This window comes from Maniola hyperantus, chromosome 15 (assembly GCF_902806685.2).
Source record: "Maniola hyperantus chromosome 15, iAphHyp1.2, whole genome shotgun sequence".
Taxonomy (NCBI): Eukaryota; Metazoa; Arthropoda; class Insecta; order Lepidoptera; family Nymphalidae; genus Maniola; species Maniola hyperantus.
Window position 1 is genome coordinate 2,149,914 of NC_048550.1, and position 24,909 is coordinate 2,174,822.

Sequence of the window (24,909 nt, forward strand, 5' to 3'; positions counted from 1 at the left end):
TTTTTTATTTTTTTCTTATATACGGTATTCATTATTGTAAAGTTATTTTCTAGAGCAAAATTAATCAGACGATGACCATTTTTGTTTCTCTTTCCTTTGCTATAGTTTCCTATGATATTTTCTTCTCCTTTTCTTCGTTTTCCTATTTGACTATTAAAGTCCCCCATGACAATTATATTTTTATGAGTGTGTTGTAATGCTAAATTAAGATCTCCATAGAATTGATCCTTCAAATTTTCGTCAGATACTTCAGTAGGAGCGTATACCTGTATTATGGTCCAAGTCTCTTCATAGCCTGGTAGCTTTATATTCAATATCGCAACACGATCTGATATGCCATGAAAGCTTTCTATTTTTTCTTTAAGTTGTTTTCTGACTATAAATCCGACACCGTACAGTCCTTGTTTCTCACCTTTGTAATACAGTATATAGTCATCATATTCTTCAATTTCGTCCCCTATTCTTCTTACTTCACAAATTCCAATAACATCCCATTTAATCTTATCTAGTGCTTTGTCAAACTCTACTAAGTGATCATTAGTTCTAAGCGTAAGTACATTCAATGTTGCAATGTGTATATCCATTCTCATAGTACTTTTCAATGATTTATTTGAAGGGTTTGGGGGGTGGTGGTCTATTTCCCCACGGGGACCAGCCGGCTTGGGGAATTGTGTTAATTTATCTCTTGTTTTGTTTTCTGATACAATCGTAGTTAGGGTGTTCTTCCGGTTACCGACAATTAGTTGCTAACAAGTGTTCTTACTTGAACTAGGCGTAGCTCTTTTCCTCATGAGAGAAAAGGCATCAACTTTATTAAATTTCGACTGAGGAGTAGTTTTTATGTCATTTGATTCATTTGGATGTGATGGTGACCCTGTTTCGTCTCTTTTTCGCTTTTCTATATTTTTATTACTTTTTACAACTAATGTGTCACCTTTTATAAAAGCGTAATTACCGTTCTTCCTCTCCTTAATCATATCCTCTTTTAACGCCTTCCTTTTCTCTAAAGTGTCTTTTGAAAAATCTTCCGAAATAGATAAAGTCTTAAATTTTTTCTTATTTTTCAAGATTTCTAGTCGTTTCCAATAGTTTCCGAATGATATTAGTAATGGTCTGGGCGATTTCCCCTTTACACGTCCCAATCGATGTATTTTTGTTATTTCTTGGTCGAGTAGTTCGAGATTTAGTTCATCTTGAATTATATTTTTTATCATGGAAAGTAGTTCCACTAAAGATTTTTCCTCTTCTTTTAGACCGTATACTATTAAATTATTTTTCCTCCTTTGGTTTTCAAAAAAATCCACCTTTTTTTGAAGCTTTTCTATTTCAGATTTCATTTTGGCATTTTCTTCTAATATGGGTTTCAATTTACTCTCTAAAGTTGCCATTAGATTATTTGTTATAGTGGTAGTTTGTTTTTCCATTTCGAGTTTAATTTTTTCGAAGAATTTTTCCAACTGATTTTCCATTTTAGTTCTCAAGATAGGTCCGTGTAACGAAACGTAATTTTAAGTTCAATGTCTGTGATGTTAATAGTCTATGTTTCGTAAGTCATCCGTCAAACGTCAACTTGAAGTTATGGATTCGAATTTAAGAATGACATTTACTGGCCTTTTTGCTTTCTTCTTACTTTGCAGTTTTTGTGTCGTCAAAAAACCTGTGTTTTCGCTCCTATTTCAGCAAACTTTTGTTTCTTCCGGTGCGTAACGTCTTTGTGCTTCGACGGAATACACTTTTATCACTAGTGGTGCAATTTTTATAATTATTTCGTAATTTCTTTTCGACAACAATACACAACGAATGTTTACTGTTTGACAACCGGAACCGGACCTAGCCGGAACCGGAATTAGCCGCACGAACCATCTATCTACTCTTCATATTGTTTTGTGACTCCACATTGGCACCGACTCCAAAAATATTACTATACAACTACAATAACTCTTGTGTACATAATATATTGGGTAATAAATAAAATTATTTTTTCCTTTTTAGTGTTTGTAGTTATTGAAGTCAGTTTTTATTGTTTTTTGAAATTTTTTATTTCACAATTTTTAGTGGCCCCATTGTACTAAAATATGATATGCCTAGTTAAAAACCTACTGTTTACTAAGTTATTACACTGATCGCGAGCAATTTACTCTTATCTTCTGAGGAGTTCTGTACTCCATCTTCGAAGATATTCATCAGATCTTTACCAAATTAAAATGGGACTACCTCTGAAGTATGTCCTACAAAACGAAAGAATCATCAAAATCGGTTCATAATTGACGGAGTAATCGCGTAACAAACATACAAAAAATAAATTAAAAAAAACATATGACATATAGTGACATTTTACTGTCTCGTTTCACTACTCGGTAGGTGTAATCTGCCCATATGGTTTACGTATTATTAGTAGTACGTGTAATACGTATAAGAGGTAGGTAGTTAAGTATGCACCGGCTTGAGCATGAACGGATATCGCGTAAACTATCCCGAAGGTTTCTAGTTCAAATACGCTGGACGCGTGCCAAAGACGTCGATTATCGTGATTCCACTCGATCCGGCCATATTTTTATTCAACTACGCAGTAGACTCGCGAATCCATTTAATAATATTCTGAAAGCTTCGCTTCATTGGGCAGCATTTCCGCTCGACTTCACAGCGAACAAAGGAATGATGTCTTCAGTGGCAGTTTATACCAACTTTAGCAAATCGGCAGTGACGAATCCTTTCATTTGATTTTGCAATTGATGCATAACTAAGTATTACTAATTTTGATAAAATAGCTGGGCACCCGTTTGCCGATATCGCCTGAGCCATCGCTTCTTTTAAGCAGTAGCACAGCAGTAGTCTGATTTTTAGCAGCTTATTTTTATGCTTTCTAACGAGACGCTCGCGAGCGGCTCGAGCGTTCGAACTATGAACTGAAGCATTTGAGCATTTCATAGATCCTTTAGAGAAACTCGAGCTTCTTCTTTTTGTATATATGGAGATGCACAAGGAAGGAGCACATGTTACCCACTTCGGTGACCGCAGCATCACTTATCTTTGGAGGAAATAGACACTAGCTTTAACCTAGCTCACCGTTTAGCCACAGAATATAAATAGCTACGTCGTACCTCTCTGGTAGAAAGGCACCTAGCATTTATATCAAAGAAACTTATTGTCAAAAGTTCAAGTTTTGACCACAGTGGTTGAGGCTGTAGCAGAGTGCAAAATTTGAAGTTTTTAACTGTAGCGGTTTATGCTGTACTGTAGATACGTTGATAGATCAGTCAAAAAGGATGAGTCTTCATGGCTGCTGGAAAGGCTCAGGCGACAAGGTTCTCATGGCACATGAATGTCATTGACAGGGAGGCGCTGTTGGAGAAAAAAGGTTTAGACTATTCAAACAAGAACAAAAAACGACGACGACAGGGTCTTCTCTTGTACATCCGTTTACTCTCTGCGCTGCGGGCGACGATCGCACCGCCCGCCGCCGCGCGCAGAGATATAGTCGGTCCGAGGTTACCAATCAAAGATTGGTTTCTGCTTGACGGTGTTGAGTTTACCGTCGAGCGCGGAGACGACGCGGTCAGATCAGGTGGGTCTCGCGTCGTCGTAGTCGTCGTCGCTGGGGTAGTCTCCGTCTGCCGCGCCAGTGAAGGCGATCTCAGGAGCTCTCGAGGTACTTGACGCCCGGTCAGCGGTCGAGGAATGAGATGAGTGGAGCGATGCCGTGGAGGTGCGCGTACGGTCCGTTGTCTGCGCACGCAAACATGCGCCGCGCGAGTGTGTGGACATACTCCTCCACGGAGGTCTTGAGATCGCGATGGATGATGATGAACAAGAACAAACTTCACAACAACGTCAGTTCCGATTGTCGTCACGCCCCAAAAGAGTCTTGTCGCATTGTAGTTAATAGTACCACATTGCACAGCCTCATGAGTATCAGTTCGAAGAAGAATGGCCGTAAGAGGAGTTCACTAAACAAGTCACCAAGATTGTTTTGAAATTTGACTTCACAAATTAAAATATTATTCTATTAAATTTGAAATGATCTAGAAGTAAAAGGAACTCGTCAATAGAGTTCTATTGTAAAGCTAGTCTATTATTGACTCGTACTAATGTCAAGGGCACCATTTCCTATTTACGGCGAATCGGTCGAACATTAACTAATAGTTTACCTAATTATGGAACTCTCGACCAAACTTATTGCGTCACTAGCAAATAGCAATTGAATACGGTGCGAATTCAGCGTTGAAATTCTTTTCACCTCAAAAAGTTTATGATAGTACCTACCTACTTAAAAAAACATAACTAATACTTACTACTAATATAATAAATCTATTAAATTTTAAGGGCACAGGGCCTAAGGAGAATGTTTCGGCTTCGATGTACAATTATACATTTTCTTTTAAGAAGGCTACGATTATTGAGAGGTTAGTCACAATAAAACATTGATCTTCTGGACACCTCTCCCCTCTGCTTCGCTTACGCACCCTAAATTGTGCACAACAGAAAACTAAATTGACAAGCCTAACGGTCGAAATTATCCTATCTTTAATCTGTCGATAGGTTCCTTAGCTAGCAAAGTTGTTATATTAGATGAGTCAAAAATTGTATGGTTTTTTTGACAAAAAAACAACGTCGCTAAAGTAACTAATAGACAGACTACGGATAGACTGATCATTATAGTTTCGGCCTTATGCTACCCTTTATTTCCATTATGAATGGGATAGAAATACACTTATCATTTTATAATTTCAGTTTAGGTACGGTCAAAATTAATATTATAATCAATCCTATCTGCAATCTATTGATAAGGTTAGCAACGGAGTTACTTGCTAAAAATTGTAGACTTTTTGACTTAACACCGTTGTTAAGTAACTTATCGACAGATTACAGATAGATAGATTACTAAGCCGTTAGAGAATTATCCACATTAATAACTCACCTATTATGCAGGTCAGCGGGCCTGGCCATGGTGAACTCCTTCGCGTGGACATTCAGCTTGTTGGCAGACCCCTGCGCGGAGACTCCGCCCCCGCCGGCTCCGGCCGCCACGCCGTCTGTGCGGACACCTGGCGGTCAACGTTGGCGTCAAGAGAAGAGATGATAGGAAAGGTTAGAATGGAAGTGAGACTCTACGACAGGGAGGTGTGATTGTGATCAAAATGAATGAGAACAAGGTGTGATTGTCATTAAAACGAAATGAAGTATCAAGAAAATCAAAACGAAAAAATGTAAAGGTGAATGGAAACATGGTGTGATTGTCATCAAAACGATGAGAATGCGTGATAAAAACCAAGCGAAGTAATGTGATTGTTTTTGATAGTTATAGAAAAATGGAAATATGATGATTGTGGTCAAAACGAAATGAAGTTTATTAAGAGTGTGTGATAAAAACGAGACGAAGTGGTTGTTTGTGATAAAGATGATGAATGGAAAAAGAATGCGATTGTGATCAGAACCAAATGAAGTCATATGAAATTGTGATAAAAACGAAACGAAGTTATATGATAGTTTGTGATAGAAAACGAAACAGATTGCATTATGCAATGCAATCGTGATCAAAATGAAACGAAGAGAGATTGTTGTCAAAATGAAACGGAGTAATGTGATTGTTATCAAAATGAAAATTAAAGATAAAAGGTCGGGATTCATGAAATGTGAGCAGTTTAGAATGGCGATGCGTTTGGAGAAGGATTGTTGAATGTTTAAGTACAAAATAAATAATGTAAGAGTTATAAGAATATAGTTTTATTGACAAAGGAAAATCTAGGTCTAATAAATCAACGATTTCAGAATAGTATGACGAAACAGGTCCTAAATATAGGTAAACATATATTTTTAACCGAATCCAAACCAGGAGGAGGTTCTCAATATTCGTCGGAATCTCTTTTTTTATAACATAAAACTTGCGTTTCTGTGTATTTAATAAATGTTGTTAATTGCTTGGAATTTGGATGGCTTCCTAAAAATCGGATTAACCAACTATTTATGAGAGTAGATACGCACCCGCGTGAGGAAATAAGGATGCCTGTCAACTGAAGCTGAATGGAGCGGAGAGGTGTTTAGCGGACCAATTATTTATTCCTAGATGATGCCCGCGACTTCATCCGCGAGAACTCAGGTTTTTAAAAATCTCATGGGGACTCTTTGATTTTCCGAGATAAAAAGTAGCCTGTCATTCCTGGGGATGCAAGTTATCTCTGTACCAATTTTCGTCAAAATCGGATTGATTGATTTGATTGAACGGATGGGCCGTGAAAGCCTAGCAGATAGACACACTTTCGCATTTATTAATATTAGTATGGAAGTATGGATTGATGGGGCACGTGATAATTTTATCATGTTAATTGATCTATTAAACGCATCTTCGCTTGGCTTTAGTGGACAGGCACCCTAACATTTTGTCGAGTCGCGATGCAAAGTGAATCAAACAATTGTAATGACGTTATACTAAACTATTCAAATAAACTGTCACAAATAAGTAGTTTGAATCGTCAAATTCATCTACCACTGGTTCGGAATATTATATTTCCTACCTTTAATACTAACTTTTTCCCTTTTCAGGCTAGGTACCTACTTCTATTTTTCTTGTACATGTATTCCGTATTGTAATTATGAACAGCACAAACCGCTGACTTCTGCAATGAATCACGTAATACTACACCTACTTATAATTCTTTATAATAAATTGTATATAATTAGCAAGATTTCATCGCGCAGTCGCTCGGCTCTAAATTGACGTGCGTGATGCGGCGCGGCCGTCGTGCTCAAATGAACAAACTTTCATCCAAGATTTACAGCTATACAACTATATGGTACAGGTAAGGGTTGCCAGTTCATATTGTATGTACTCTGTCAGAGTCAGACGTAAAGCGGCGACGACGGAGAAGAGGATTCGAAGAAGAGGATGCGGAGAAGAGGGCGTGGAGAAGATACGGAGTCTTAGGACGCGGGGAAGAGGACGCGTAGAGGAGGAAGACGAGGAGGAAGGAAGTGAGAAGGAAGATGTGACGAGTGCGGAGGAGAGGAGCGAGAGCAGGAACGAAGACAGTGAGAAGGAAACAGAGGAAGTAAATAACAGGAGACACCACGACCGGTAAAGGGAATCTCCTATAACTGTAACGTCTGCCCCAGAAAGGGGAGAGTGACACATAAGGGCAAAGAAGTAGTGAGATTATAATTTGTAGGGCGTCAAGAAGGTGCCTCGGGAAACACTCCAAGAGCAAGTAAATTGATAGCATTTGAGCAATTATCTTATATCACAACTGCCCAAGCTCCAAACAAAGGAGTGTAGGTAATGTTTCAGGTTTCATGTATGCAATATGCACGTATGCGAGTTTCTTGGTGGCACCATATAAATACCTGAACAGATTTGTATGTATAAGGTACATTAGAATCCTTAAATTATCCCGAGTGACACATTGGCTATAAATTATAAAACCTCAATAATATGGCACCTATTATAGGCGCCATTTTCAAACACGATTTTTGTACTTTTAGTTAGTTTTTTGGCAGGACTGCCTAGTGTTCAGGTTTGATTACTTGTTTTACCCAATACCTGGCGGCATCTCCACGGATGAGAGAAGAGAGAATCGCGGCGATATCAATAGTTTTGCCGTGCCACCAAAATATTCGATACGACCCATATAAGCCAATCTCCACAGAGCGATACTATCGCCGCCGATAGTTGGTCGGACTCGTTGCGGTTCCCTCGCCCGTGGAGATGGTTCCCTCCCATCATGACTGGCAGCCCTAACTTACACTGTTCTTCGTTAGCCACACCGCAGCGTCCGAAATGAGTGGATTAGATTCGTCTGTCTGCCTAAAGTTTAGACAGTTCCGCAGGCACAGCTACTTTCATTATATTACTTAAATTATTTACAAGTTTATTAGTGCGGTTAAAACTGATCGATGTTTTACCGGAACAGTCCTATTATATGTTTATACATCGATGTGTTATACTTACCAGTTATGAAAGATTTTTATATTTCGCACTTTTAGAATTGTACCTACTTATTGGATCCTATCAGATGTAGGCACGCGACTGACATCAGTGTGGGAAATTCTGTACTTACAAATTACTTACTTTGTCTATCGATGTTACGATGTCTATCGATATTAAAAAGCTCGTAGGAAGTCTGATTTTCTGGGGCAATAACTAGCCTATGTCCGTCCCGGAGATGCAAGCTATATCTGTACCAAACGTCAAACTTAGTTACCTACCTAAGCGGATAGCCGTGAAAACTGAAAAGTGTAGGTAACAGACAAATTATTGTATATCGATCTGTAAGTAAACTATAAGTATGCTATCGCTAAAGGAGTGTTTTCCTTGGAAAGCAAACCTGATGTTTCCGCATTAGCTTCAGTGGTGGTAACTTCAGGCACCGAACCAGAAGTAACAGGAACCGGCGACACCGCCACCTGAACGACTGGCGACACCGCCGGTTGCGCAACTGATTGCTTCACTATACACCGAGACATCACTACCCTACACTATTCACGCTAAAAACTAACTAATAAACACTAAACTATAATGTTTCTTATGTTTATTCCGCATTGGTAAAAGAAAACATTCGCTTGACACACGTTGCATCGAACATGCGACTGTCGACTTGTTCCAAATGTGATGTTTTGTTTATTTTTAATTTTGGCGCCAAATGCCCATAGTGACGGCTGCCAGCATTTCCCGAGATGCTACGATTGAGGTTTGCAATATACATTTTCCGCGAGGGAAAACATCAGAGCTACTAGGCCAAGTTTGGTATCATTTTCGAATAAATCGGGGATGCAGAATTCATTTATGGATTTATTGGCACCGTTCTGAAGAAAAAAATTGTAAAACGATGGTTTAGTTTTTTTGACATGCTTAAGTATGTTATTAATAGAAAAAAATTCACAGTTCATACACTGCTTGGAATTTTTGAAAAAACCTAAATATGGAGGATAACCCTACATTCAGTTTATATATAAAAAAAAATGTTACAAAACATTGGCGTGTATGTTTGAATTTAAAAAATTAAAAACACGTTATCACGAAGGTATAAGATATCAGTACTGAATAATAAAAATTGAATAAAATAAGAATTGAACACTTAAGAGCTTTCGAGACGGTCAAGCGGCTTGACGCCAAGCACGTAGATTCGTTTTGACTTTTGCTTGATTAAGCTGCTTGATGCGAGCTTGATGCGCCCGCCCGAATCCCGATGCTTGATCAAGCAAACGGCACTTTTCTTATTGTGTATCTCGAATACTGTCCGAGCGTCGCGTCAAGCAAAAATACGAAATCGCATCAATCACGCGTCAAGCACATAAATACTTGAATGAAGCATCAAGCAAACTTTGTAAACGGCAAAATGCTTGACTCAAGCACAAATCTACGTGCTTGACACCAAGCCGCTTTACCATGTCGATAGACCTTTACATGTCTATTTATTTTGCATTGACAATGGCACGCAATGTAGGTAGATAAGTACATAAATAAAAGATGTAGATTCACCTGGAGGTCTATAGATTTCAAGCGTCGGTTTCCCTTTGGCATTAGTCAGGATCATACTCCGCCGTTTCCCATTGTTTGGAAACTGTGAAAATGAGAACATTATTTTATTAATAAACAAAAAAATTCTGCTAAGTACCTCTCAGAGTCTCATCTCGTTTGAACTTCATAAGTAGGAAATCTTTGATCAAATTAATATATTTTTACAGATTTTAAATAGATTCAGACAGGAACTAGATACGAGTAGGTACGAATTACGGTTATAATAACTCTGAAAGTAAAAAAAAAACTGAAAAAAAAGTAGACTAAAAATCTGTAAAAAAGTCCTTCCTTAATATATTATTACTAGAGGATGCGCACGAATTCGTCCGCGTGGATTTAGATTTTTTTAAAACCTATGGGAACTCTTTGATTTTCCGGGATAAAAAGTTGCCTTTGTCAATTTCCGAGACGCAAGCTACCTTTGTACCAAGTTTCATATAAATCGGTTATACGGATGCGGGATGAGCCTCTAAGAATCCCGTGGGAATTCTCCGATTTTCCGGGAAACAAGGAGCCTATGTCCTTCCCCGGGATATAAGCTAACTCAGTACTAATGTTCATCAAAATTGGTTAAACTGTTGGGCGTTAAAAGCTAGCAGACAGACAGACACACTTTTGCATGTATAATAATATTAGTATGGAATATGGATAGTATGGATGTATCTGCATGTTATACCTGCATGATCTTTTTATTACCACCAGCTGCCTTAAGTAGCTTTTATTTTGGCTTTCCCGGCTTTCCTTTCAACGATTAAAGCTAGGATTGACGATAATGGCTCTACTCTACTGTGCTGACTCTGCTCTACCGACTCAGTAGGACAGTTCCACTGTCTATGGCTCTACCTTTAGACGAAAACAGGTTATCCTGGCTGTAGGCTAAACGTTGAAAATGGTGGGAACTGATGGGATCACGATTTATTTTCAGTCCATTGCAAAAGATGACCGATCTAATAAGTACCCGCTAGGTAGCAAGCTGGTTGATCATCGACTAATTTAAAACCAGAGACTAGTGTTTAAAACTGAAAGGGTGAGTAACCCTGATAAATAACATGAATATTGCTTGTATGATAATTTGGATCATTAGTAGGTTTATTATAATCGGTGTATAGGTACTTAGGTGTTTTTTGTAAAATACATTAATTTTATCTAAATATACTTATAAAAGGAAAAGGTGACTGACTGACTAACTGACTGACTGATTTGTCAACGCACAGCTTAAACTACTGGACGGATCGGGCTGAAATTTGGGTATGCAGATAGCTATTATAACGTAGGCATCCGCTAAGAAAGGATGCTTGAAAATTCAACCCCTAAGGGGGTGTAATAGGGGTTTGAAATTTGTGTAATCCACGCGGACGAAGTCGCGAGCATAAGCTAGTTATTTTATAAAATAAAAAATATCTGCAGTCAATTTTCTAATTTCTATTTATTTTCATTTACCTACGTTGAAAAAATATCTACAGTAGGCTCAGAACAAGGACTATACAGTAGGCTATCAGGGTGCAGTAGGGGTATCTTATGTTAAAGATTTGTGTTAAAATCATACTGGCGACTGTCGATAATGTACATCAAGATACTAATTTAGTCCTATTATATGAATTTACATTTATTGTTCGTTGATTGTGTTATTTCACAATAAATCTAAAACGTAAAGGTCGTCAGGTTTTGCAAAGTGCGTGTGTAGGTGGATTTGTCCCACGCGTTGGTTATTCGACTTGTAGAATGGCATTACCTTTATTTAATAAAATACAGTCACTGATATTTATTAAGTAATTAATTTGAAATTAGATGAAAGTAAAATGTCAGGTTTCCATCATACATATTTTATAATAGTAGGTACGAATTCTTGATTAGGGCGGTACCCTCGTCTGCTAACCGAATGAAAAACTTATTTTTATCAATCACGATATACATAAAATTATAAACAAATGCTTAAATGGTTGCTTAAAATGTAACGAATTTCGGATCAAAATTAAAGGATTTTTTATATCACCAATCATTGGTAACCAATTGAATTCAATACAAATGACTAATCGAGAGCATAAGGAACAAGTAAAATTAATGTTGCCTAAAGAAAATCGGGAAAATGAGTCAGGGCTTTGTTTTGGGCAAAAGTTTGTAAATTTGAGAGCACAAAGTCGAATAGGTACCTACTAAATAAATAAATTACTTGACTTATAAAATTGTTAAAAGGAAATACCTGGTTATGATGCATATTGTGATGAGACTGTGGCCGTATGAAGCTCCGTTCCCGCATGATGACGCCTGGGGTGGCAAAGTCCTGCACCCTGTAGCTCCTCTGAAGTTCCCCTACCCCCATCTGAGTCTGCATTTTGCCGATTTTTATAACACCACTATTTACAATCGATACTTTTATTCTCGACTCGACTGGACGGTTTACGATTTCTTTACTCTTTGGCAATCCCTACGTAAGCTTTTTTATTAATTATTTATTTAAATAATTAAAAAACTTTATAAGTTTTTTTATAATTTTTTCACTCCTATAAATATTATAATAATTAAATAAATACACTAGATGAATGACTAGTTTAATAGTTACAATAATATGTCGATATTATTTTGGTTAAAAAAATATTTACACTATAATTAATTCAAAAAGAATAGATTAATGAAAAAAACCAACAATTTTCCTATTATACACAGGCAATGTACAAAATGCGAAATACACAAAAAAAATAACTTAATACAGTTAGTAAATATATCACAATTTGTAATTGTGACGTCACGTTAGAGATCTGTACTGCAGATTTATTAATATATGCATATATTTTTTAATCCTAAGCCCCCAGTCGTGGCCACGGAAAGGGGGTCTGTTTTCGAGGTTTTTCGACTTTTTCAAGAGTGGTGCAGGAGCTATAGCCTGACAGACAGAGCGATTACTATTAATATGTCGAGGGGCCGAAAAGTGAGAACTTATTCAGCGCCTATCTCGATTCGTTTCGTTGAAGGGGTCTCCTGAACCCCTTTATCTGTAACAAAGATAAAATTGTCATGTTAGGTAGGTACAATTGCTAAAGAGACATCATCATCATCATCATCATGATCAACCCATCGCTGGCTCACTACAGAGCACGGGTCTCCTCTCAGAGTGAGAGGGGTTTTGGCCATAGTCTGACCATGTGCCGATTCTTAGACACACCTTTGAGAACATTATGGAGAACTCTCCGGCATGCAGGTTTCCTCACGATGTTTTCCTTCACCGTTAAAGCAAGTGATATTTAATTACTTAAAACGCACATAACTCCGAAAATTTAGAGGTGCGTGCCCGGGATCGAACCCCCGGCCTCCGATTAGAAGGCGGACGTCCTCACCGCATCACAGCTTTTAAAAGAGACGTAATTCTATGTAAATAGTAAATACCTACTAGATGCCCCACGACTTTCGTCCACATTGTAATCCCGTGGTAACTCTTTGTTTATTCCGGGACAAATATTAGCCTACGTCCGTCTCCGGGAAGCAAGCTATCTAGATGATGCTCGCGACTTCATCTACATCGATTGAGGTTTTTAATTAATTAATTATCACCACTATATCTTAGAAATCCAACATCTGACCATCAAAAAGCGTATTTTTTACCTATTTTGAATAAATCATTTGACTTTGACTTTGACTAAAAAATTTACGGGAGCTCTTTGATTTTACTGGACAAAAGTAGCCTATATCGTCTAGAACCTTTGGTCGAAGTCGGTTAGGCGGATGGGCCGTGAAAAGGTAGAACACAGACACACGTTCCCATTTATAATAATTAGCACATTGGTATGGAATAATAATTATGGATTAAATATTTTCGAGTAGTTAAGTAATTTTCAGTGGTAATTAGTATTCGATACGCAATTCTCATTTGAATTATCAAACCAGTTTTCTTATTTTTTGCGTTGAAAAAAGGTAAAATTACGTTTTATTTGATGCCAAAAGTAAGCATGAATAACACTTAAATATCATAAAGTTATAAGTTTAGTACTTAACTAGCTTATGCTCGAGACTTAGTCCGCGTGGACTACACAAATTTCAAAACCCTATTTCACCCCCTTAGGTGTTGAATTTTCAAAAATCCTTTTGCCATTAAAGTAGGGCCGTCTAAGTTACAAAAATTATAATTTAAGTTTTTTTGGATCTTTTATTTTGAAGTTTAGACCCTGGAATTGATTTTTTCCTTGATTTGACACCGGTTGACGATGATGATGATGATAATTAATAAAATCGATATTTAAATGATTAATGTAATCAATCGATATATTTTATTGGAATGGTTGGATGAGCTAGTTTTTTTCTTCTATTGTTTTGTATTTGATATTCAATGCGCTGTCGGCATACCATAAATTCATTAGCAGTACTTATCGACTTATGAATATAAATTGGAATAAGTACGCGCTAGAGTGGCTAGAGGTAGAGCATACCTACTGCAGATTGTAGAGTCACCTCTGGGTACAGTTAGGCCGATTCGTGCCGGTATCCGTATAGCTGATTCATCAGTACGGTTACCATAATCTGTGCCAGAATGTAGAAAAATTCGAGACAGATTTCACGTAAGAAACCTGATAGGTATCATAATGATTTTAAAATACAGATGACGCCGAATTTGGCCTCGGGATTCGGTAAACCTTATCAGTCTAGCTAACGATGGCATGACTCCTAATTTTAATTATTTTCATTTGGTGAAATTACCATTTCTCTTCACAGCGATTTTTTGCGGAAAATAATTTTTCAATTTTCGCACTTACAATCGTTTGCAGATTATATAAGGTTGGTTTTCATGGAAATGAATTTTCGCAATTATGGTTGTTAGTGCGAATATTCGCCTTTCGTGAAATGTAGCAAACGACAGCTAAGATGGTTTTCACTTTCTAACAAGCAGAGATGCGAGTGCTCTCGGTTGCGCGCTCTTTAGCTTGGGTCGATAACCTGGCTTGAACAAGGTTCAAAATTGGTACAACAAAGCTAGATCAAATGTAGGTAATAGTTTTCAAACTTTGTGAGATTTTGCAAGAGTTACATAACGTAAAAAGGCTCTTCACGTAATTTTTCACGTGCTATCTGAAATGGTCCATCTCTAGTCCACTCCTTGGTCCCGGGTCCAAACAGGACTTGTCCGTGTGACACGGTTGTTTGTGCAACCTACTTACCGCTCTCTCGTTGTGCGTCGGCCGTCGTTCTCTGCACTCGAGACTCGTTTACTCGTATTGGATTCACTGCAACAACAGAATTATTTGACACATTAAAAAACCGGCCAAGTGCGAGTCAGGCTCGCGCACAGAGGGTTCCGTACTACAGTCGTATTTTTTCGACATTTCGCACGATAATTCAAAACTATGATGAATAAAAATAAATAAAAATCTGTTTTAGAATGCACAGGTAAAGACCTTTTATATGATTCCCCACTTGATATAGTATCTTACTTCGAAAATGGAAAATACTAATTATTAGTTCACGACCACAATTTTTTTTTTGTGATGTAACCACAAATTCACGGTTTTCAGATTTTTCCCCTTATGACTGCCATAGGACCTACCTACCTGCCAAATTTCATGATTCTAAGTCAACGGGAAGTACCCTGTAGGTTTCTTGACAGACCGACAGACAGACAGGCAGAAAAACAGACAGACAGACAACAAAGGGTTCCGTTTTTCTTTTTGAGGTACGGAACCCTAAAAACTGCCCTGATGCAATCGATTGTGGTGGTGATCGGTGGAGGTTGAGCCTCGATAGCTCAACGGTTAAAGGAGTGGACTGAAACCCGAAAGGTCGCCGGTTCAAGCCCCACCCGTTGCACTATTGTGGTACCTACTCCTAGAACAAACTTAGCCTCAATCTATGTAAATACGAGTACGTCTCTTAAGGCCTACGCAGACTGTTCTCCGCGGAGGACAAAAAATCGCCTCTTTTACTACTAGTCGCCGTACTATTAGTCCATCGTGTGCGTTATGCAATGCAGTTCTATTTTGTCCTCCAGGGACAAGACTCCGTAGTCTGTGCAGGCCTTTATAGATATTTCCACAAAAAAAACCATCTTTGTCACGATTGACGTCGCCATCGTTCGTATCCATCTATCTAATGGTGTGGTGGAGACTTGGTGGGGAGGTCTAGTCTCTACTGACGCTGTAGATTTGGGGTTGCCATTTCAGCACCTTTGGAGTGGGATCCCACGTCCATCCATCCACGGAACTATGAGCGCAATTTGGTTTTAGTGCTCTCTATGAAAATGCTTAAAGCTGTCTATATATTTTTTCAAATACAAATAGCGAGCAAACGAGCAGGCGGTTCACCTGATGTTATGGCGTTCCTCCCAGTGTTGGGGACAATACGCAGAGAAACTTTCAGCTTTTATAAAATAATAAAGTTCTGGCACACGCTGGCTCTCTCTCTATTAAGTGATTACCACCTGTGACCATGATGATTTTTGAATTCATAGGTCATTGGTTCAAATCCGGTTCGAAGGACCAAAAAATGTGGGGAATGTTGATAATGATAGAATTGATAAATTGATTATTTCCTTCGATAGCTGATTGATCATTGATATTGATATGATAATATTTTTTTTTTTTTTTTTTTCTTGTCATTATCTGCAATCAGTCGGGGGACTATAAGCAGATTTATTGTGCTGAATTTGTTATTGAGAAACGAGGGAGCCATTGGCCACTGCTCCCACGTCCATCAGATATCGAGCACATCAGCTCGTTTCAGTCTTTTTACTCTAGGGGCAGCTAGAAGTGAGTTGGCGAGTGGGTTTGGATGCTTGGCAAGGCGAACTTTGTGTTTTTTGGAGTACTTGTTTATTTCCTCGGAAACAGTTGGCATATCCAGCTACTATATGATAATATGATATTGATATGATAATGAATGTGGCTCGCGTCGCGACCCGTGGTGCACTCACTGTCTTAGTTAACTGTTAGGCGCCAGCACAAGCTCTGCGAAAAGTGCTGACGCCGGATAGGTCAGTGTTCGGTAGGTACACTTGTGTCCCGAACACCACCGCCCATGAATATTTGTAGCACCAGAGGAACTGCCGATGCGTTGCCGGCCTTTCAGGAATTTGTTGGAAGTTATTTTGGACAAGTACTAAGTAGTGATGAATGCTAAGTGTCATTTTGTTGCAGCTCTCTACTCGTACCTAGATAGGTAGGTATTTCATATTTGCAAGGAATGTAAATGACGCAGGCAGATGAATAATGATGCATATTTAGTACATAAAGATAGATATCTCAGACTTTGTTCATCGCTCAGTTGATACCTAGTACATTGAATTATAAATGCTTAGTAGGTATTCATGTAGCGCGAATTTACCGAGATTGTGTGAGATTTCCGAAACAAAAGTTTGGTAGAGACTTGATTTTTTGGTCCAAAACGTGGTTTGTCGTAGCCAATTTATTTTTAGAGAATGACTTGCAACTAGCAGGCATACAAGATTTTAAACCCAGTTTCGATAAACTACTTTTTTTGTCAAAATCCAATTTAGATCTTGTAAGACCATCTCGAATACTTAGTTTTTTTAATGTAGGTATGCTTTTTTAAAAGTTTAATGGAAACTGCTCTTGAAGATGGAAAATTTCGTGTAGGTACTCATAGGTGTCTAACTATCTAACTAGGTGTCTCGCAAATTGCTAATGCGCGTGGCCGCCATTTTAGTGACGTCAGCACTAGACTGAAGTTTCGAGCTGATGGTATATTTTTATTTCAGCTGATGTCAAAATGACGTCATTTCGATGTTAATGAGATATGGTTCCAGCGCAAAAGCATTTTGCGGGACTTATACCTAACTAAATTAAAAGATTTTTTAGCATCCCATTCCTCTTCCCTTCTTTGGTAGGTGACAAAACAAAATCATCGCTGCCACCAACATTTTGTTGAGTAGGTAAGTACTAAGTACCTACTTAGTCTAATATCAATTAGTAAAATTTTCATTGGTAAATCTTCTTGATGGCTACTTGCTGGCAATAAAGCTAACTTTATGAAGTACTAATTTCACCACAATTAATTCAAAAAAAATATTAATCACTCGTTAGAAAATCTTTTTTCAGTATAGCTTATGCTAGGACTAGTTTTTTAAAAACTGGAAACTTGATAAAGATGTTAGAATCCTGGCCTGACCTCGAAGTCATGGCAGTTATTTGGCCTAGGATTGACCTTAGGCAAACATATCGCTATTGCAAATATCCAGTGGATGCAAGACATTTGGGTCGGCTTTTGTGAAAATTTCAAAACTGCGCATTGTAGGCGGTGTCATGACATCACCGGTGTTTACCGTCTGACACATACATACTATGTGTATAAAAATAGTATTCCTATGTAAATATAACACGGCAATTAACACCTTATTACCTCAAACTTAAAGTTTAATTTCCCTCAGTTGAAGCTGGATTTTAAGACGTTTGTTTGTGCATCTGTGTACACATTGAGATGGCTGGGTTCTAGGTCACTGGGCACGTTCCTCGACTACCGCTGTCTTTGTTTTGTTGTTAATCGATAATTGATCGATTTATCTTTGAAATCGATTCAATAATCTGTGACATCCTTATTTGAATCCTTGAGCATCCTCGCCCCACGAACCCATGGTCTCCACCCCAAAAGGCTAGACAAGAAACTACTGTCAAGAAACCTACAGGGTACTTCCCGTTGACCTAGAATCATGAAATATGGCAGGTAGGTAGGTCTTATAGCAGACATTAAGGGAAAAATGAAAACCGTGAATTTGTGGTTATATCACACAAAAAAAAATTAAAATGTGTTCATGAAGAAATAATTAGGTAGTGTTTTCATTTTTCAAAGTAAGATAACTATATCAAGTGGGGTATCATATGAAAGCGCTTCGCTTGTGCATTCTAAAACACATTTTTATTCTATCATAATTTTTGATTTATCGTGCAAAATGTCGAAAAAAATAGGACTGTAGTACGGAACTCTCGGTGCGCGAGCCAGTTTCGCACTTGACTGGTTTTTTTATCTTTATCATTTGTATCGGATTACGTAACAGAAATACCCCCCCATATTACCTACCTAATAACTAATAACTTGTGGACAGGACAGAGTATAGGTTATCACCTATAACTCTGTCCACAAGTTATTAGTTATTAGGTTACCAGTTGCTAGTTACCAGATATTACAAGTAATTACAGTAATTTGTTGTGCCGCGTCGGTTTCAGGGGTGAGTGAACTCGTTCAATGGCCTGTATCTTGCATTGCAGCCTCGCATCGCAGGTATCTTTTGTTGCCTAAGCTAAAACTAACACTAATGTTTCCCAACTTCTGGCATGGTTTTAAAATGCGCAATGCTTAGGCATTTATTCGCACAAAAATCAATATTTGGTAGCTGGATCCATTTTATGGTTTCATGTCAGTTTTAGCGTCTGACCATTTAGAAATTGCATGCAAACAACACAAACATTTCGTGATTCATATTATTATGTAAATTTAAGATGACATACTTACCTACCTACTTATTTCGTCTAACAAAACGCTATATTTATTACTCGACTGCCCAAATTTTTTCAGTAGGTAGGTATAATTTATTTTTTCTTTTTTAAATGAAAATATTACAATAAAACTTAAAGCTAGCCTTATCTTATTACTATAAAAATCATGCCCGCATGGAAATCTGCCAAGAATACTGGTTGCATCACGCGCTGGACAGCCAGGCTGATCCGTTGCGAAAAAAATGAGCCAGCCCTTCTGTCGCCAGATGAGGCGGTGAAATGTCTCGTAAAAGTCTCTACGGCAAACGGACCATTTTCGCTTATTATGAAAATATTAACTTCGATCGGCGCGCGAGGAAGTTATGAAATGCATGAAAAGCGAATTAAATAGTCCATGAAATCAGTTGAAGCGCAGTCGTGAGCAAGGCTAGTACTCGTGGCTAATATAATTCAACACCCACCACTGACTGGTGACTGGTTCCATTCATTAGTGACTATAGATAATAGAAACTCTTTCAATTTCATTTATAGTACTCCCCCAAAAAGGACTTTTCAGGGTTCATGTATATTACATGAAGAGATAATATATGATAGAAATATGAGAATTTTATTCCTCCATAATTTCTAAATACCTGAAACAGATGTGAATGTACTTATCTATCGCATCTATCGTTAGAACTTAGAATCCATCATACCGAGTGACACTGGCAATCAATCAATCAAATAATGAAAAAAAAAACAATCAATATGGTGCACTGAAAAATCCAACAACTTTTGAACCGACCCAGGACTCGGACTCAGGACACGGCTGGCTTGTAAAAAGCGAACTAGGCCTAGGCAAGACCCAGGAGCTTGAATTTGGGTGGCCGCATGCGCCGAATTTCATCAAGACTGGTGGAGCGGCTGAGCCGTTTGACCACCGAGATGTATTTACCCTTCTTTTTCTAAGGGTTGATGATGATGACGATAATATTCTCGCATGTTCACCCGTTTTTTTTCCGAGGGAAATCTTCTGAAGATACCCGATGTCCTGGGAAAGACATCGGGTTATGTAGGATTTCTACCCACTAAAACCCCCACGGTGGCCACCCTCAGCGCTTATTGGGATGCTCGGAGATTTCTCAAAAATTATCGTGATCAATCAATAAACGCCTATGTAGTGCATAGTACGTAGAGGTCGTTGGCTCTCGATATTTCACCCCGTGTAGAAGTATTTAGGCCAACGTTACGGAAGACAAGATAACTATTCTATTTTATAATCTTAAACCAATTAGCCGGTAGAGACGGGCCGCGAGGCATTATGAGGATTTAGTTCGACGGACTGCAGTCTAGAACTCTATAGAGTCAGTCACTTTCGTTTCTAAGTGAAATTGATTTGCACTTTCCAGTTGTGGAAACACTTCCCCGCGGTTAGTTAGCTAGGTTATAGGTACCTATATTACGCGACAGGTTGACATGGCAATTGGGGTATGAGGCGCACGCCCCGCACGTCACCCGCGCTCGCCCGCACCGGGTTAGCGCGGGGGCTGTGCGGATGTGGGGTGCGTTCCCTCCCCGATTGACATCTTGACCTGTCGCGTACCTACTATTATTTAGATTGGTTTACATTTTATTAGGTGGCATGTGGTTTCAGCCACGGTGGTTAGTAAAATACCAACCAAGCAAAATTTTTTTTGTATTCCGATTAGACCTAAGGTAGGTTTAATCGATTTATAGTTGGAAGCGTACTTACCTGGAAGAATTAGTCCAGGTAAACAAACGCATTTTCAAAATACATAATAAAATAAATAATAAATAATCCAAAATACATAGAGTGCATCAAATATTGAAAACATCGTTAGGATGCCTACATGCCTGAGAATGCTTCAAAATGTTCTCATAGGTGTGTGAAGTCTGCCAATCTGCTTTGGGCAGCGTGGTGGATTATGGCCCTTATCTGAGAGGAAACCTGTGCTCAGTAGTGAGCCGGCGATGGTTGTTCTTGATGAAGGTTAACGTAATTTTGTTTGTTGTTTGGTTGTATCTCCGCCATATTGGAATCATCATGACGTCATAGTCTATGAAACGCTACAGTAACACCCCATTAATCCAAAATATCTCATGGGTAGTTTGGCAGTTATGACACAGAATATATAATAGTACTAACGTAGTTATGACGGAATCAACGCACTGACAAACACACATACTAATAAATTAGGAAGGAAAATAAATTAGGCACATTGATAAAATGTCTACTGAACGAGTTTCAGCCACGGCGGCCGAACTAGTCAGCGGAGGCTGTCTGTTAGTTACGACGCAGGAGATATTAGGTACAGTGCAACGCAATAATTGGACTCTCTATTCCCTCATTTTCATAGTCGAATGGGACGAAGGGACGAATAAACGAATATGGGTCAGAGCGGAATCGGCGCGTCAATTTAATTCTACTAGTTGGGAAACTCGCAAAGCGCATAACCTCTCCCTCGCTGCTGCAGCCAAAAATATACACCACTATATTTAGAATAGGAAATAGTAACAGTTGCTTCAGTGGGTAAATATTTGCCGGTTGACTTACCAGAATCTTGCGCGTGCGTGGTGCAGTGTTCGTTGGCGGATCCGCGTTTTTATTTCACTGAAATGTTTAGTGCCGCGTCGCCTGTCGCTTGCGCAGACTCCGGTCGTGTGGCGCCCGCCCGGGCGGTGTGCCGACTGCCGCCGCGCGCGCACTCCACACCACACTCCACGCTCCGACGGCTTTCCCGACCGACACGCGTTCTGTGCTGCACTAGGTAGGTATGTTTCACTTTTAACTCGTCCGCGTGGATGCAGCTTTTTTTTGTAAATTTTATGATTTTCCGGAGTAACTTTTTACTAGCCCATGTCACTCTCGATGTCTTTAACTATCTGAGTTTGTTGTGGGCTCTTCTCAGACCTGGGCGCGTTTGGAACCCTCGTAGCTTTAGTTTTAAGTTTGCGTAATAATTATCACCACTATATCTTACAAATCTAACACCATACCAGACAATCAATACGAGTAATTTATTACCTATTTTGAATAAATCATTTGGCTTTTATCATTATCATCATGATCAACCCATCGCCGGCTCGCTACAGAGCACGGGTCTCGTCTCAGAGTGAGAAGGGCTTTAGCCATAGTCTACCACGCTGGTCAAGTGGGAATTGGCAGACTTCAAACACACAACATTATGGAGAACTCTCAGACGTGCAAAATTCTTCTACGCTAAAGCAAGTGATATTTTATTGTTTTAAACGCACATAACTTCGTAATGTATAGAGCCTAGAGGTGCAGCGTGCCCGGGATCGAACCCCGGACCTCTCGAATAGAAGGCCGACGAAGACCGCACTAGGCTATCAGTCATAATAATAGTAAGAACTAAGAAGTCTTATAGACAGCGTGGTGGACTATGGCCAAACCTCTCTTATTCCGAGAGGAGACCAGTAGTGAGTCTGAGAATTGAATGTGTGCAGGACGTTTGCTAACGTTTGCGTTTTATTATTCAGACTACTTTGAAGTAAACTATTTTTGAAGTCTTCACTAAAAAAGGCTAGACATCATCTCCACGGACGAGAGAATCGCGACGATAGTATCTCCATGTGACAAAATTCGATACAAACTTACGCCGTGATAGCATCACCCTCTGGAGTTCGCCCCATAGTTTTTATCGAGTTTTGTGACACGGCTAGACTATTGCTGCGATTTTCTCGTCCGTGCAGATGGCGCCTTGGGCCTTTGTGCACTTATCCGTGATTTTACGGATTCGTAAAAAAAATACGAATCAGATGTAGGCACGTGTGTATTTGTATGACGATAACTTCGAAAAATCCGTGAATTTTCTAATTCATAATTCATAATTTTTTAACCGTCATACAAATAGGTACGTATACTCATTCGATTCGTATTTTTACGGAATCACAGAATGAGTGCACAAACGCCCTTAGGGTAGATAAAATAAAAAGACGACTTTTTTATAAATTATCTATTAATTAATACATTTTATAATGATCAGCATGATCATAGACTATATGCTTCGAAGTGGTTCTTTAAAAATAATATTATAATGCACAAAAATTAAGTAATATAGCGCGCTTTTCCAATGTTCAGTTTTACATGAGTACCTATCCCTAGTATGAGTTTATACATTTTCAAATACGAAAATTGATATCGTGTTCTTATACTTCCTGCATACCTACTTATAGCTAGCAACCCTAGCTAAAATTTTGTGAAATATAAAAATTTTGGTACCCACGTGAAACTCACGAAAACCGTAAGTTTTCGACATATTATTCAAACTCTTACCAAACCACTTTATTGTAGTTTTCTAAGGCAGTAGCATATGAAAAAAAAAATTTTTTTGACCAAAACATTATTTTCGCCACGCAAAGACAATTTTGCAGTAGTAACTATGCGCAAGTTTCACGCAAATCATATTAATTTATTATACAAAAATGATAAAACAATTAACCCTAATTATAAGTATTAGAACTTAATAGCGCTATATTATCGAGAATATTCATGAAAAAATATTGTTTCTGTTATTTACATATATATATATATATTAACACTATTATTTTATGTAGGTAAATTATAAAAGTAAAGGTCGATTTGTGCCGCACGGAATTAGTATAGTTTGATGTTTGGCGTATTATGCGTTTTTGACTGCAGTGGGCTTAGTATGATTTTTCATATCACCAATTTTGCTAGAATTCGAGTCGTCAGAGTGAAATGGACTTCAATGTTCTCGATTTAAACCAAAAAAAAAAATCTGTGCCACTTATTTTAATTTCGCAAGGTTTTACTTTGAGAGCTGGCTTGGACGAACTTGAGTTTTCAAACAAGCCAGTTAAGGTGTATTTTACTTTATTGAAGTGTTTCAATGCTCGAAATCTATCGATGTCGGTGAGTGAAATGTAACTAAAGGCCCTTCTACAATACTTGCCTACAGGCCCAAAAACTTGAATTCTTATGTTGAATGTAAATTCCCACGATGCGTGTTACGTTGTCGTAGAATTTTACGATGCGACGTTGCACCGCAAGTATTGTGTAAGGACCCTAAGTAGGTCTTAGGGCCCTTTCACAATACTTGTCAAATTGTTACATACGGTCAAATTCGACTATGCGAATTAACCGCGCGGCCAAAATCCACACAAATGTATTGTAAAAGGTCCAAATTAGGACTTGGGTTTACAATTTTTTTAAAATAAGGAATGGATAAAGCAAAGAATGAAAATTTAATTAGCTACTTACTATTAAACTAAGGCTAAATAAATAAACTTATTAAACGTTAAGACTAATTACAATTACTATTCACAGCAGCGCGCATCCCATACAGGCACAAAGGCACTGTACACCCTTAAAGTTAACATTATTATATTCATTCAAATACATACTACACGTTTCAAATATGAAGACAGTCGTAACTCTTGTTAGATATCAAATCAAACTTACCACTTTTCGCTTGGTTTCATCATCATAATATCAACCCAACGCTGGATCTAGTCCATTACTGCGCACGGCTCTTCTCTCAAATTAAGAAAGGTTTAGGTCATTAGCCCACCACGCTGGCCTTGTGCGGATTGCCCGATTTCACACAACATTGAGAACATTAAGGGGAACTATTCAGCATGCAGGTTTGCTCAAGATGTTTTCCATCACATTAAAGCAAGTGATATTTGATTGCTTACAACGCATATAACTCCGAAAAGTTAAAAGTGATTAAATTTAACCCCGGGATTAAACTCCGGACCCCCCGCGTAGAAGGTCGAAGTTGTACCCACTATCTAAGTCATATTACTGTTTTTATTTTTTTAGGAAAATCTAGAAAAATATAACCACTACGTAAAAAGTAAGCAGAACACCTTAAAAAAATCAGTAGTTATGTTTGACATTTTAAATATGGCGATTGATGGCTTCATATGTGAAACGCATAGTATGTTGCATGTTGCATAGATTCTTTCATATTAATTTACATA

At 38.3% G+C, this 24,909-nt stretch overlaps 1 protein-coding gene across 5 annotated transcripts in view; it reads right to left on the minus strand.

The window, feature by feature from the left end:
• LOC117989251 (CBP80/20-dependent translation initiation factor) overlaps positions 1-21,671 on the minus strand; it is a 38,689-nt gene extending 17,018 nt beyond the window's left edge. Inside the window, exons 1-6 of one of the 5 annotated variants that reach the window (XM_034976597.2) lie at positions 21,494-21,671; positions 14,656-14,721; positions 11,712-12,501; positions 9,473-9,554; positions 8,319-8,441; positions 4,919-5,033 (exon numbers count right to left, since the gene is read on the minus strand). In XM_034976597.2, the coding sequence (XP_034832488.1) occupies positions 4,919-5,033; positions 8,319-8,441; positions 9,473-9,554; positions 11,712-11,843 (452 nt within the window). In that variant the 5' untranslated portion in view covers positions 11,844-12,501; positions 14,656-14,721; positions 21,494-21,671. Of the gene's footprint in view, positions 1-4,918; positions 5,046-8,318; positions 8,442-9,472; positions 9,555-11,711; positions 12,502-14,647; positions 14,722-21,493 lie in introns of all 5 variants that reach the window. The other 4 variants (XM_069503208.1, XM_034976596.2, XM_034976598.2 and 1 more) reach the window with 4 other exon arrangements.
• Between the last annotated feature and the right edge of the window lie 3,238 nt (positions 21,672-24,909).